Here is a 16,255-nt window from a genome sequence, read left to right as displayed (position 1 = left end):
GTTTGGCGCCTGCCTTTGGCCCAGGGCGCGATCCTGGAGACCCGGGATCGAATCCCACGTCGGGCTCCTGGTGCGTGGAGCCTGCTTCTCCCTCTGCCTGTCTCTGCCTCTCTCTCTCTCACTGTGTGCCTATCATAAATAAATAAAAATTAAAAAAATAATAAAACATTATTTCCAGTTTAAAAGCTACATTTGTTGAACTGAAACCTACTTTTAAGTTATTTAAAAGCATGCATTTAAACCTTACAAAATGTCATGAAGTATTAAATGCACATGCTCTGATGTTAGGAATATGTCTTTAAAATGTTCATACATTTTAGTACTACAGAATGTTAGTACATTTTCAAGTTTTATCTTGAAGACATTTAAAAAGTAAAATTTGAAGGAATTGGCAGGTATAAATGTCGATTTATGTGAACTTCTAATAATAGTCATTTCCTTTCTATGCATTTTATTGTACTTTTGGCTAACCCATTATGTATAATGAATACGTAGTTTTGCCATATATATTGTATATAGGGTCATTTGCAATGCAACCCCTGTGTAAATGGGCTGTAATAAGGTATATAAATTAAGATGTGAACAAAAGGTAAAAGATTTCTTTTGATAGTATTGCAATTCTAGAATGTTACATCAGAAACCTAAACATCATATATCTAACTTCCTTATTGTAAAACCTGAAGAGGTATCAAAGAACAATGAGACTAGTCTCAAGTGGACTGTGATATTGGCCTTGTGCTAATCAGAGGTGTTAACTGACCAAGTATTCCTTGTGAATCAGCAATGTGATGCATCTTCCAAGAAAAGATGAAGCACATGCAGTACATTAGTAGGATGGTGGCCAGAACAAAGGCCTATTAAATGATTGGATTAAAGGACTTCATTCTCATCTTTTATCATTTTTCCATCCAAAAAATGGCTGTTCCACTTAAAATCTCTGTGTGTGTGTGTGTGTGTGTGTATGTGTGTAAAAAGTATGAAGGGCAAAGGAATTTCTTCTGGAGGTTGTACTTTAAAAAAAAAAAATTTGGGAAGGGAAACTCTGCTCTTGAACTTCTACCTCTGTATATTGTTCGGAATCATGTTACTTAGCCATCACTAGCTATAAGAGAAGTGAAGAAATTGAGTATTTTACCTTCCCAGGTTTAAGACTAGAGGACATCAAAGAAAAAGGTGGCTGTGGATAATTTTTAAAGTGCCCCAGTCCGCCATCCTGCCAAAAGCTCATGAAGATATAAATGCACAAATATTATATTTTTTAAGTAACGATGGTCTTTCCTGTTTTATCACCCCAATTAGGTATTGTTTTAAATTGTTTTTTAAATTAATGGTATGTAAATAGGAAGATACTGAGCATTTGTTCATTCAGTATATTTAGGAAAAGAAGGGAAATAGTAATTATTACAAATGTGTTTCAGTCGCTTGAAAATTTGATGCAACATTCAGAGGATAACCCGAATCAGATTCGCATATTGGCACAGACCTTGACAGATGGTGGAGTCATGGATGAACTGATCAATGAGGAGCTTGAGACATTTAATTCTCGTTGGAGAGAACTCCATGAAGAGGTATGATGATAAGAGTGAAAAATCTGTTGAAATGATTTGCATAAATATCTAGCAAATGCTTTTAGGCCTCTCAGATAAAATGAAGAATACTTTAAATATTAGCTTGGCTTCCAGGTTTTAAAAATTGTTACAAGCCTCATAAGGGTAAAAATTATTTGTATGTGTCTTCTAATATTTTACCTTACAAAAACATTATAAAAAGGTGGATTTTGCCAGGAAACCAAGACATACCAAATATAGTAATGTGCTCAGGTCCACAAACAGTAGTTAATCTTGTATTCAAAAGTCAGATCTTAAAAAAAACGAAAAAAAAAAACAAAAGTCAGATCTTATCTGACTACAGAATTCTTTTCCCTACACAAGATATCTAGATGTCTAGATATCCTCATCTCTTTCTCCCTCTCCCCCTGTCCTTCTCAACACATGCACACACATGTTATGGTCATGTGTAACCTGTCAGTAATATGTGTGATTTTATTAGTACCCTAGATATTGTTTATTCTTCCCATGTCATACTAAAGAGCTTTAATTCATATATAACAGAGGAGTTTTCATATTTAAAAATTACACCAAAAAATAAATAAATAAATAAATAAATAAAATAAAAAAAATAAAAAAAAAACAAAAAACAAAACAAAAAAAATAAATAAAAAAAAATAAAAATTACACCATGTGTTTTTCTAAATGTTTTCAAACTTGAGAAAATGACATATATTGCTCCCAAATAGTGTTTTGCATATACTTTCCTAAATCAAGAATGGATTACTTGTCAAAAAGAACAAATGGATTATAATGAAGTTTAATTTTGTATCCATTTACTAAATGTGTCTGTAACATTTGAGACAATGTTCTAAGGTTAGGTGGTAAGTCTGAAAATTCCCTCTCCATCAGAACTCATAGACACTGAGTAGTTAAGAAAAAATTCACTGATTTCTTAGTGTGTTCAGAACAGAAAAACAAATGCTATCCTTATAAGATGCCAAAAGTTGTGTTAAAAGTTATCACAGAGGATTAGAGAACACAGAAAAAGGGCACACACCCTTTGTGGTGAACAGAGGAAGGCATCTGGGGTAGCTTTCCTAGAGAAAATTCATTGTGAGCAACATTTTATTTTATTTTTTCTTTAGGATTTAAAAAGTTTTTTCAAGGATCTCTACACCCAACATGGGGCTCAAACTCGCAATGCTGGGATCAAGAGCTGTGTGCTCTACTGACTGAGCTGGCACAGGCAGCCCTGTGAACTAGAGTAGGAGATAGCCAAATGGACAGGTGTAGGAGGGAAGTTCCAGACAGGTAGACCTCCACATGCAAGCAGTTGGAAGTATGAGGCTAGTTATATCTGCATATCTGCAAGCCATTTGGTTTTGCTCGAGTGTAAGGTACAGCTGGCAGAGTGTCTGAAGGTAGACCTGAGTAAATAGGCACCAGCAAGGTTGCTGAGGGAGCTCAATGCTTCTCAGACAGCCTGGTCCATAACTGTAAACCCAGCGAACCATGAGGGTTTATTCATTTTTTTTAAAAAAATTATTTATTATTTATTTTTTTTGAAAGGGTTTAAAATGTAAGAATGAAGGGTCATCTGGGTGGTAGAGTCAATTGAGCATCTGATTCTTGGTTTTGGCTCAGGTTGTGAGATCGAGCCCTGTGTTGGGCTTAGCACTCAGTGTTGAATCTGCTTGAGATTCTCTCTCCCTCTGCCCTTCCTGCTCATTCTCTCTCTCTCTCTCTCTCTCTCTCTCTCTTTCTCTCTCTCTCTCAAATAAATCTTTAAAAAAATGTAAGGGGGAAGGAGAAGAGAGGTGCCAAAATAAGATTATATTACTTCTGCAGTGACTGTGGAGAGTAGGTGGTATGCGCAGGTAGTGAGACCAAGGAAGAAGTGGTATTTTTAGCTCAGTTGAAGACAAGGGCAGTTGTGATAGTACAGTGAAAATAAAAAATCTAGAAGAGCATATAGGTTTCTGATTCAAGTGACTGGATGGCTGTTATTTTTCATAAACAAAATTGAGAAAATAAGAAAAAAAGCAAGTTTGGAGGTGAAAAATCACATGTCACTTTTTATCTCCATTGATCCTGAAGTGCCTGCTTATGTTTGATACCAACCAAAAGCTACCCCTGAGTCAAGGACGTAGGCACTAGTAGTTAATTTGAGAGATAATACCAAGAAGGACGAGTGAGGGAGTGGGGAGAGTGGGGAATGAAAGCTTGGAAGGTTAATAAAGGAAACTTTTATCAGTCAGTTCCCACTGTGAGTGACAGTGCTGGTCCTACTAGGAGCTTTACAGAAATCATGTATAATGCCAGTGTCACAGAGCACACTCAGAATTGTCCCACTGAGCTGATGGAAACTGAAGTGCTTATCCACCCATTTTCCTCTGTTTTTGTTTGAGGATTGCCCTTGGGTGCAGAAAATCCCTCACTTCTGGTCTCTCGAGGGCAATCAAATTAAGAAATGTGGGTACTGGGCAGCCCGGGTGGCTCAGCGGTTTAGTGCGGCCTTCAGCCCAGGGCGTGATCCTGGAGACCTGGGATGGAGTCCTGCGTCAGGCTCCCTGCATGGAGCCTGTTTCTCCCTCTGCCTGTGCCTCTGCCTCTCTCTCTGTCTGTCTCTCTCATTAGTAAATAAATAAAATCTTAAAAAAAAAAGAAATGTGGGTACTTAAGGTGATAGTGTAGCAGTGCTTGCAGAAACTGGCCATCATAGCTTCCGGTGAACTCAGAGCCATTGAGGTTAAGGGGTTATATGGTAGGGTATCAACAAGATCTCCTAAAGTACTTATGGAGTGTGTACCAGGGATGTTCCATAATTCAGTAAAAGAGAGATACACAGCCCTAAAGTTAGAATGATCCAGATTGATTATACAGATGTGGGATTTACTAGGCCAAATGCTAGTTAAAACTTTAACATTTATGACATCATCCAGGTAAATCAAAAGAAAATCAATCCTGGACAGAATTTAGGAATTATACATAAAATCAAGGGTTAGGCAGGGGCACCTGGGTGGCTTAGTCAGTTAAGTGTCTGCCTTTGGCTGAGATCATGATCTCAGGGTCTTGGGATGGAGCCCCACGTCAGGCTTCCTGCTCAGTGCAGAGTCCATTTGTCCCTCTCCCTCTGCTTCTCTCTCTCTCTCTCTTTCTCTCCTCCCTCTCTCATAAATAAATAAATATTTAAAAAAATCAAAATCAAATGTAAAGCAGAAGAGATAGTGTTTATGAAGGAAATAAGAATAAATGGTCACAGGGATCCCTGGGTGGCGCAGCGGTTTGGCGCCTGCCTTTGGCCCAGGGCGCGATCCTGGAGACTCGGGATCGAATCCCACGTCGGGCTCCAGTGCATGGAGCCTGCTTCTCCCTCTGCCTGTGTCTCAGCCTCTCTCCTCTCTCTGTGTGACTATCATAAATAAATAAAAAAATTAAAAAAAAAAAAAAAAGAATAAATGGTCACAGAGGTATAAGGAGACTCAAGTTAAAAGCAGGGTGCTTAGGAGATCTCAGTTTATAAAGAGAAGTCATGAAAAAAATGTCAGATACACTAGAGAGGCCTGGTAAGATGAAGACAGCATTGAAAAAATGGGAGATCATTCATAACATTTCCCAGATCAGTTTTGATGGAGTTCCCTGGAGATAGAGAGAACAGTGCTGGGCATTATTGAAGATACTAGGGAAGAGGAAGGAGGAAAGCAAGTTTGCACTATGCTTCTAAGGAGCTTGGCTGTGTAGAGAAAGAAAGATCCTGAGAGGGATGGTAGCTAGGAGGGTATGTAGGAAACCTTTTGTTATTTAAGTTGGGGGGATGTTTGATCATGTCTGTAAATTGGAAAGAAGTCTAGAGTAGGAGAGCCTACCCGCCCTCAGATCCTGAAGACGAGTAAGTGATGGTGGGGAAGGTCAATGTAGAGGTTACTGAAGGGATCTTCCAAACAATTCTGAATACTGCCACTGTCTTTCCCAAACACTTTAGTCACTCTCTACTCATATCAGTGTGAAGGACTGGAGATGGGAAAGGGGATTCCTAATGGTCTTTTGGCCTCTCACTCTTGTTACACTGTTATCAGAGTAAAAATAGTTACTTGTAGATGGCAACTGATTCCAAGTTCATTTAAGTTTGGATTTTTGTTGTTGTTGTTTGTTCATGAGAGATACAGAGAGAGAGGCAGAGACATAGGCAGAGGGAGAAGCAGGCTCCCCACGGGGAGCCCAATGTGGGACTCAAATCCAGGACCCCAGACTCAAATCCAGGACCCCAGGATTACAACCCAAGCCAAAGGCAGACGCTCAACCAGTGACCTACCAGGTGCCCCTAAATTTGGATTTTGTTAGGGAATTGGAGTGTGCTCTTATTTATATTAGAATGTTAGTGTCAGGTTAGAAATTGCAGTTAAAGCAAAAAATCAAAAGTCACATTGTAAAACCGACATTGGCTAAACTGTGAAAAGGCCCACATTTCAATCTTTAACAATGTGCAGAGTCTATCTATTCTGTTCTTAGGAACCCATCACTCTCTAACCTGACCTTGGCATCAGCCTCATTTATGTAATATTCTTGCAAACCTTTAGTAACATAAAATCTATTTATGTTCTTATATTGCAAAGTTCTTTGATGTGGAACCAGGCATTTTCCGCAAATAAATAAAAACTCAACTCAAAAACAGACCTTGATTAAACACCTACTCCAATATATCCAAATTGAGTTGTTAAAGCATTGACTATACAATCAGAAGACCTTGGATTGGAATAGCCCCTTGTATTAATCAGGGTTAGACAGGTCACAGAAACTACACGGTGACTTGACCAGGGAAGGTTTAACACAAATAAGTATTAACTATCTGCTAGGAATTAATTTAAGAGAAAATAGAAGAGAACTCAAAAAGAATACCCCAGGGCTGAGGGATAGTACCCAAGGGACTGACTTGGAAAGCAAGGAGCTTTTACCCAAGGCTGGGATTCAAACCTGTTGGGCAAGAATGTGACTCCAGCCCAAGAGGTGGCAAAGAAATGCTGTGAGTTGGCCTCACTAGGGCTAGTACCTAGTCAGAGAGTGGACTGAAGCTTGTGCCAACAGAATCTTGGAGTGGCGTGTTGACAAAATTCATAGGGAAGTAGCCTGTGGGGGATGCTCTTGAATTGCTGGGAAGCCGGATGGTGGGCCTGTTGCACCTGCTAGAAAGCTACCTGTGGCTGGTGCTATTGAACTGAGGGAAACCAGATTGGGCATCAGGAAGCTGCCCATGGGTTTGCCCCCCCAAAATGAACTTGCCACTGGGGCACCCACAGAACTTGGCAGGAGACATGCATAGAGGGTGCTGCTAAAATTTATAGAAGAGTTGGAAATGAAGGAGGTGAGCTCCACCAGGCATCCTACAGGTCAACCCAGAGTGGCAGGTGCAAGAAAGAAGTACAAACACACCTGAAAGGGGAGGACTCTTTACTTCCCCTGCTGTCACTCCAATGCCCAATACTGACAAAGTTTAGCATCATACCAGCTGGCAAAGAGAGTAGCATAAGCAGGTCAGTGTTCAGAGGCAGTAAGTTCGTAACTGGCATGTCCCTCCACAACTCATTGACTCTGTGCCCTTGGATAATATTTTCAAGTTCCCACATCCTCACCTGTGATAATGGCTCCTGTTTCATAGGGATCTCCTGAGCAAAATATAAAATACTGCATAGAAAGTGCTAACTATAGTGCTAAGAGCATAGTACACAGTCAATAAATGATTGGCATTTTATTTTTCCTAGGTTGTGTAGTTTAGTACCTATCCTCAAAGCGGTGTGTACATATTTTTTTTGTGTGTTTGAGTGTCTCTGTGTGCATCCCACTCAGGGCAGGAAAAAGAAACAAATATATATATCCCAATATTAAAAACAAAGAAATGCACACAACTCCATTGTTTAGAGAAGTGCAGAAGACTGAGAAGAGGACTTTTTTTTTTGTCATCCTCTAAACCTTAAATTGGAAGGTTTCCACTATTTCAATAGTCAATTAGGCAGAATGTTACAGTAACAATAAATAACTTGAAATAAATAAACTTGAAACTGCTATCAGTCCTGACTGTGCTTATATGAAAGATCTAGCCAATAATAACCTGAGAGTAATTTGGCAATGGGGAAAAAACATATTTGGTGCTTTAGAACTTTGATAAAAGCCATATATGTAGGAGATAATATCTTTCTCACATTCCACGGTGCTAGTCTTTAGGGATCTGGTGTGGCTTTAAAGATATGATGTTGAGGTAAAAGGATGGTTAGTAACAGACTTTTCCTATTTCTCAGGGTACTTTCTGGATTCTTTGATCATTTACAAACTACTAGGTAACAGAACAACATCTAATAATTTGTTAGCTAAATTAATCATTTGGGTGTACCCATTGGATTTTTAGTTGAGAAGACTGATGTTTTGATGCAGTGTAGAGGGAGCCTTGGGATAAATTATCTAAGGGGCTGAGGAAATAAAATGATTACAGTAACCATTTTTAAATTGATTTATTTTCCAAAACGTCCATTGTGCATTACATTGTTATTGTGAAAAATTCTAAAGTTGTTTCAAACCGTAATTTCTTTGATTTTTTAAATAATACATTTATTTTTTATTGGTGTTCAATTTGCCAACATACAGAATAACACCCAGTGCTCATCCCATCAAGTGTCCCCCTCAGTGTCTGACACCCAGTCACCCCACCCCCCGCCCTCCTCCCCTTCCACCACCCCTAGTTCATTTCCCAGAGTTAGGAGTCTTCATGTTCTGTCTCCCTTTCTGATATTTCCCACACGTTTCTTCTCCCTTCCCTTCTATTCCCTTTCACTATTATTTATATTCCCCAAATGAATGAGGCCATATAATGTTTGTCCTTCTACGATTGACTTAGTTCACTCAGCATAATACCCTCCAGTTCCATCCACGTCGAAGCAAATGGTGGGTATTTGTTGTTTCTAATGGCTGAGTAATATTCCATTGTATACGTAAACCACATCTTCTTTATCCATTCATCTTTCAGTGGACACCGAGGCTCCTTCCACAGTTTGGCTATTGTGGACATTGCTGCTAGAAACATCGGGGTGCAGGTGTCCCGGCGTTTCATTGCACCTGAATCTTTGGGGTAAATCCCCAGCAGTGCAATTGCTGGGTCATAGGGCAGATCTATTTTTAACTCTTTGAGGAACCTCCACACAGTTTTCCAGAGTGGCTGCACCATTTCACATTCCCACCAACAGTGTAAGAGGGTTCCCTTTTCTCCGCATCCTCTCCAACATTTATGGTTTCCTGCCTTGTTAATTTTCCCCATTCTCACTGGTGTGAGGTGGTATCTCTTTGTGGTTTTGATTTGTATTTCCCTGATGGCAAGTGATGCGGAGCATTTTCTCATGTGCGTGTTGGCCATGTCTATGTCTTCCTCTGTGAGATTTCTTTTCCTGTCTTTTGCCCATTTCATGGTTGGATTGTTTGTTTCTTTGATGTTGAGTTTAATAAGTTCTTTATAGATCTTGGACACTAGCCCTTTATCTGATTCGTCATTTGCAAATATCTTCTGTATATCTTCCATTCTGTAGGTTGTCTTTGAGTTTTGTTGACTGTATCCTTTGCTGTGCAAAAGCTTCTTATCTTGATGAAGTCCCAATAGTTCATTTTTGCTTTTGTTTCTTTTGCCTTCGTGGATGTATCTTGCAAGAAGTTACTGTGGCCGAGTTCAAAAAGGGTGTTGCCTGTGTTCTCCTCTAGGATTTTGATGGCCAGCATCACCTTAATTCCAAAACCAGACAAAGACCCCACCAAAAAGGAGAATTATAGACCAATATCCCTGATGAACGTGGATGCAAAAATTCTCAACAAGATACTAGCCAATAGGATCCAACAGTACATTAAGAAAATTATTCACCATGACCAAGTAGGATTTATTCCCGGGACACAAGGCTGGTTCAACACTCGTAAAACAATCAATGTGATTCATCATATCAGCAAGAGAAAAACCAAGAACCATATGATCCTCTCATTAGATGCAGAGAAAGCATTTGACAAAATACAGCATCCATTCCTGATCAAAACTCTTCAGAGTGTAGGGATAGAGGGAACATTGTTAAGCATCTTAAAAGCCATCTACGAAAAACCCACAGCAAATATAATTCTCAATGGGGAATCACTGGGAGCCTTTCCCCTAAGATCCTTGATTTTTTTTGTTGTTGTTGTTGGCTAAAGAAAAACAGTTTTTTCATTAATAAACAAAGTGCCCTTTCACTTAAAGATGAGCCTTAGCCCATTTTTTCTCAATTAAATGCCTATGTCAGAGGTTTGTGGGTTTTTTTTTTTATTACCCACCTAATGTTTCTTATATCTGCAATTATGCAGAGCAAAGGTAACATTCAGTTGCCTGATAAATCAATCAAATAGCCAGAGTTTTTATTGCCTATGAACATTTAAAAGAAATATGCCAGATCCCATTCCTAATTTCAGAGTGTGAGTTTTCATTCAGTTATGTAATAAGTTATTTCCATTCCTTGAAAAGGCGTCGTTCCCTCTTCATAATCATGTGGCACTTTATTTTTTACTCATAGTAATTATTTGGGAGATGGTGAGCAAACCAGGAAACAGCTCCAAAAATCACACCAAATCATCTGACTTTTACAACTTATTCCAGACTAACCAGGCTACTGAAGATTTGTTAGTGATATAGCAAAACACACAATAATAGCACTAATGGTCTAATGGTTCCAAAAGCCCAGTCACTGCTCTAAGTGTTCAGCATGCAGTTTTTCATTTTGTTGTCACAATAGCCCTGTGTTTTAAGATCTTTCACAGTCTGTTTTACAAAAATGCAAAGGGTACCAAAGGCCACAGAGATAGTAAGCATCTATTAAGCATTCAGATTCAAGTCCCCTTGCACTTGAGCCTGGGTGCATGACCATTTGACCACAGTACTTCCAATCTCACTGATCTTTTCCTTATATTAACAATAAAAGCTGCCTGGTAAGAAGTGAATATTGCAATTTTCTGGTTTCCCAATTTCTAAGGAAAGCTTTCAGCATGAGCTTAAAAGTATTAGGGATGGCTTTTAAAAATCATCTTAGAGTCTTAAATATTAAAATCACACATTTAGAAGTCCAAAGTCTTCACCAGTTCTCTTGATTAGTGATTATTTCATCCTTCTTGTAAATTATTAACACCCCAACTTCTGTCCTTTTCAAAGGCATCTGTAAATTCTTTCACCTGACATTAAATAACAGAGTAAAAGAGGCAAAATCTGAACTAGTTAATTGTGCTTTCATAGTGACTTTAATGATAGGCAGCTTGAGGGACCAATTAATTCTTCTAGGTAATTATGACTTTGAATTGTTCACTCAGTGTCACATCTACCTGGGCACAGATAGACCAGAATAGACAAATATTCATTTAAAAAGAACTGTAAAGCAGTCCAGGAAAATAAGTGACAGTATAGCAGTCACAAGGTCAAAGTTTTATCAGAAAACCATTTGTCTAACAAAAGTATATGCTTTATGATTTTTTCAGTATGTTTACTTCTTAGAAAATATCACCCTATGATAATAGTAATAGCTAATATTTATGGAGTACATTTTTACGTTGTTCCTTGTGCTAAGCAATGATAAACAGTATAAAACTTAATCCCCTGCATTAGTTTTATGAGGTAGATTTGGTGAGCTTACTTCACAGATGTTGAAATGAAGCAAACTTCCATTTCCATGGATGAGACTGACTAAGTATCCTAAAATGCCTTCTGCAAAACATCAAGATGCTGGGAATTTTCCAATCAATATACTTTTAAATGTTTTTTTTTTTCCTCTTACAAGGAAGGGTGAGTTAGCCTTTATAGGTCAGGACCAAAAAAATAAAAGAAAATAATGGAGGGGATGAAATGGAAGCCATTTAAGTAATGCAACTATCAGGACTGACCATCATCGCATTACCCTATTGTTAAAAACTAATAGTAGCAACCCATATTCTTAGCAAATTAGGCCAAAATTCTCTTTGTTTGAAGAGAAAGCTGAGTTTCAGGCTCAAGCTGAATTGGGGAGCTGAACAGAGATTCTGTACAAACCTACTTAAAGTTGCTCAATAAATATTAGCTATTACATCTTCAGTGAAATGATGGGTGGGAGTATTCTGTCTTTCTGTAGAAGGTACCAATATAAAACTAGATCTGTTTCCCTTCCCACTGAGTGTAAAAGTAATAGTAAAAATAATCATATTCATTTCATCTGAAAATTTGTAATGATAAGCCTATTACTTGAGTGTATATTATCAGTAAGGGTCAAGGAATCCCCAAGACAAGAGATTAAGGTAAAGTGGCTCTAGGTTGTTAGCAGCCTAACATGGTCAGAAGCAAATCCAAATCCTTTACAAGGAAAAATACCCTTAGTATTCTCACAGATGAAATTTTTTTTTAAATTTTTATTTATTTATGATAGTCACAGAGAGAGAGAGAGAGAGAGAGAGAGAGAGAGAGGCAGAGAGAGAAGCAGGCTCCATGCACCGGGAGCCCAACTTGGGATTCGATCCCGGGTCTCCAGGATCGCGACCTGGGCCAAAGGCAGGTGCTAAACCGCTGTGCCACCCAGGGATCCCTCACAGATGAAATTTAGTGAAATTTCAGCTCACAATAAAATAACCCACAAGATAATAAGTGAGACAGATCTCCTATGAAGGAATGAAACCTAGACTGACATTAGACGTTTTTTATTGAGGAATAATTGGCATAAGACATTATATAAGCTTCAGGTATACAACATAATGATTTGATATTGTATACACTGTGATCAGCACAAGTCTAGTTACCATCACTACCGTACAAAGTTACATTTTTTTCTTGTGATGCAAACTTTTAAAATTTACTCTGTTAAAACCTTTCAAATACATACTACGCTATTATTGACTATAGTTAACATGTATATTACATCCGCATGACTTATTTATTTTATAACTGTAAGTCTGTACCTCTTGACTCCCTTTACCCATTTTGCTCACTCCCAACTCCCCTCCCCTCTGGCAACCCCTATTATGTTCTATGTATTTGTTTCCTTTCGTTCTGCTTCATTTTGTTGTTGTTGTTGTTGTTGTTGTGCGTGTATGTTTTTTAGATTCTACATGTAAGTGAAATCATGGTATTTGTCTTCCTCTGACTCACATCACTTAGCAGTATATACTCTAGCTCCATTTATGTCATTGCAAACGGCAATATTTCATTCTTTTTTATGGCTGAGTAGTATTCCATTATATATAATATAATGTATATCACATTACATATCACATTTGTTTATGAGATATATCACATTTTCTTTATCTATTTTTCCATCAATGGACATTATTTCCATATCTTGGCTGTTGTAAATAATGTTGCAATGAACACAGAGGTGCATATATCTTTTGGAATTTGTGTTTTCATTTTCTTTGGATAAGTACCTAGAAGTGGATTTGCTGAATCATATGGTACTTCCATTTTTAAGTTTTTGAGGAAACTGCATGCTGTTTTCCATACTGGTCGTACCAATTTACTTTTCCACCAGTGGTGCACAAGGGCTTCCTCACCAACACTTGTTACTTCTTGCTTTTTTGATAATAGCCATTCTAAGCAGTATCAGGTGATATCTCATTGTGGTTTTGATTTGTGTTTCCCTTTGATTAGTGATGTTGAATGTCTTTACATGTGACTGTTAGCTGCCTGTATATCTTCTTTGGAAAAAGGTCTATATGGATTTTCTGTCCCTTTTTTATTCAGATTTTTTTTGGCAATTCTGTATGAGTTATTTATATATTTTGGATATTAACTCCTTATCAGATATATGATTTGCAAATATATTCCCTCATTCAGTAGGTTGTTTTTCATTATGTTGTTAATTTGTTTTGCTGTGTAGAAGCTTTTTGATTTGATGTAGTCCCACTTATTTATTTTAGCTTCTGGTGCCTTTGCTTTTGAAGTCAAATGCAAAAAAAAATCATCACCAAGATATCAAGGAGCTTAGCATTTGTTTTCTTCTAAGAGTTTTATGATTTGTGTCTTACAATCAATTCTAATTCATTTTAAGCTAATTTTTCTGTGTGGTGTAAGATCGAATCCACTCTCTTTCTCCTCCTCTTCCTCCTCCTCCTCTTTCTTCCTCTTCTTCTTCTTCCACTTCTCCTCCTCCTCCTTCTTCTTCTTGCCTATGGCTGTCCAGTTTTCATAACACTATTTCTTGAAAAGAGTGTCCTTTCCCCATTGTTTATTCTTGACTCCTTTGTTATAAGTTAATTGATCATATATGTGTGAGTGAGTTTATTTTTGGACTCTCTATGCTGTTCTATTGATCTTATGTCTGTTTTTATGCCAAAACCATACTATTTTGATTATTATAATTTTGTAATATAGTGTGAAATTGGGGAGTGTGATGCCTTCAGCTTTGTTCTTTCTCCATAGGGCTTTAGCTATTTGGGATCTCTTGTGGATCCATACAAATTTTAGGATTGTTTGTTCTAGTTCTGTGAAAAATGCCATTGGAATTTAGATGAAGATTGCACTGAATCTGTAGATTGCTTTGGGCAATATGGACATTTTAACAGTATTAATTCTTCCCATCCATGAGCATGGACTATCTTTCATTTGTCTTCTTCAGTTTTTTCATCAATGTTGGACAGTTTTCAGAATATAGCTCTTTTACCTCCTTGGTTAAATTTATTCCTAAGTATTTTACCTTTATTTGATATAATTGTAAATGAGATTGTTTTATTCTTTTTTTTGATAATTTGTTATTACTGTATAGAAATGCAGCATATTTATATGTATTGATTTTGTATCTAGAAACTTTACTGAATTCATTTTTAGTTCTGACAGTTTTTTTTGGTGGTGTTTCTAGGGTTTTTTTATATATAATATCATCTAATTTGCAAATAGTGATTTTTTTTTATTTCTTCCTTCCAGCTTAGATGATTTTTATTTCCTGTTCTTGCCTAATTTCTTGGATCTGGATAAAATTTCAAATACTATATTGAGTAAAAGTGGCAAGAGAGGGGATCCTTGCCTTGTTCCTGATCTTAGAGAAAAAGCTGTCAGCTTTTTGTTGGGAAAAGCTGAGCCCTTTTTACGAGTGTGATGTTAACTGTGGGCTTGTTATATATGGCCTTTATTATGTTGAGGTATGTTCCTTCTATATACACTTTGTTGAGAGTTTTAATCAGGAATGGAAGTTGAATTCTGCCAAACAATTTTGCATATATTAAGGTGATTATATAATTTTTATCCTTCATTTTGTTAGTGTGGTATATCACATTGATTTATGAATGTTGATCCATACTTGCATCCCTGGAATAAATCCCAATTGATCATGGTGTATAATCCTTTTAATGTATTGTTGAATGCAGTTTCCTAATATTTTATTGAAGATTTTTGAATCTATGTTCATCAGGGATTTTGGCCTATAATATTTTTGTGGTATTCTTATCAGATTTACTTTCAAGGTAAACCTGGCCTTATAAAATGTGTTTGGAAGTACTCCCTCCTCTTCAATCTTTTGAAAGAGTGGGATAAGCTTAAGTATTAAATCTTTGAATGTTTGATTTGCCAGTGAAGCTATCTGGTCCTGGACTTTTGTGGCAGGAGGTTTTTCATTACTGACTCAATTATCTTACTAATAATCAGTCTATTTGGATTCTCTATTTCTTTATGGTTCAGTATTAGATGATTGCGTGTTTCTAGGAATTTATCCATTCTTCTAGTTTGTCCAATGTGTTGACGTATAATTGTTCATAGAATTTTCTTATGATTCTTTGTATTTCTGTAGTGTCAATTGTAACTTTTCCCCTTTCATTTCTTATTTTACTTATTTGAGCCTTCTCACTTTTCTTAGTGAGTCTAGCTAACTGATTGTCAGTTTTGTCTATTTTTTTTTCAAAGAATCAGATCTTAGGTTCATTGATTTTTTTTCTTTTGTCTTTGTACTCTCTATTTAATTTGTTTCCAATCTAATATTTACAATTTCCTTCTTTCTGCTAATTTTGGGCTTTGCTTGTTCTTCTATTTCTAGTTCTTTGTGATGTAAAGTTAAATTGTTTATTGAGATATTTCTTGTTTCATGAGGTATGCCTGTATCACTATGAACTTCCCTCTTAGAATTAGAATTGCTTTTACTTCCTCTCATAGATTTGGTATGTTGTTTTTCTATTTTCACTTGTCTCAGGTATTACTTGATTTCTTCATTGACCCACTGGTTGTTGACTAGTATATTGTTTCCATATACTTGTAATTTTTCCATTTTTTCATCTTATAATTGATGTCTAGTTTCACACTGTTGTGGTTGGAAAAGATGCTTGATATAATTTCAGTCTTCTTAAATTTATTGATTCTTGTTTTGTGGCCTAATGATTTTTCCTAGGGAATGTTCCATGTGTACTGGAGAAGAATGTGTATATTCTATTGCATTTGGGTAGAATGCTCTTTATGTGTGTGTGTATATATGTATATATATATATATATGTGTGTTAAATATATATACATATACATATACATGTATATATATTATATATGTGTGTATATATATATTTATATACATGAATATTCAATATATATATATATTGAATATATTAAATCCATCTGATATAATGTGTGGTTTGAGGCTGATGTTTCCTTATTGATTTTCTGTCTGGATGATCTATCCATTGTTGTAAGTGGGGTATTAAAGTCTTCTATTACTGCATTGCTGTCAATTTAC

At 36.8% G+C, this 16,255-nt stretch overlaps 1 protein-coding gene across 1 annotated transcript in view; it reads left to right on the top strand.

Annotated features, from left to right (window-relative positions):
* DMD (dystrophin) overlaps nt 1-16,255 on the top strand; it is a 2,084,073-nt gene that overhangs the window by 795,910 nt on the left and 1,271,908 nt on the right. The window contains 1 exon segment of the mRNA NM_001003343.1: nt 1,419-1,568. Within this exon segment, the coding sequence (NP_001003343.1) occupies nt 1,419-1,568 (150 nt within the window).

Source organism: Canis lupus, chromosome X, assembly GCF_011100685.1.
Source record: "Canis lupus familiaris isolate Mischka breed German Shepherd chromosome X, alternate assembly UU_Cfam_GSD_1.0, whole genome shotgun sequence".
NCBI classification, from domain to species: domain Eukaryota; kingdom Metazoa; phylum Chordata; class Mammalia; order Carnivora; family Canidae; genus Canis; species Canis lupus.
Note: the sequence above shows the minus strand (reverse complement) of the source record. Positions and strands in the feature narration are given on the sequence as shown.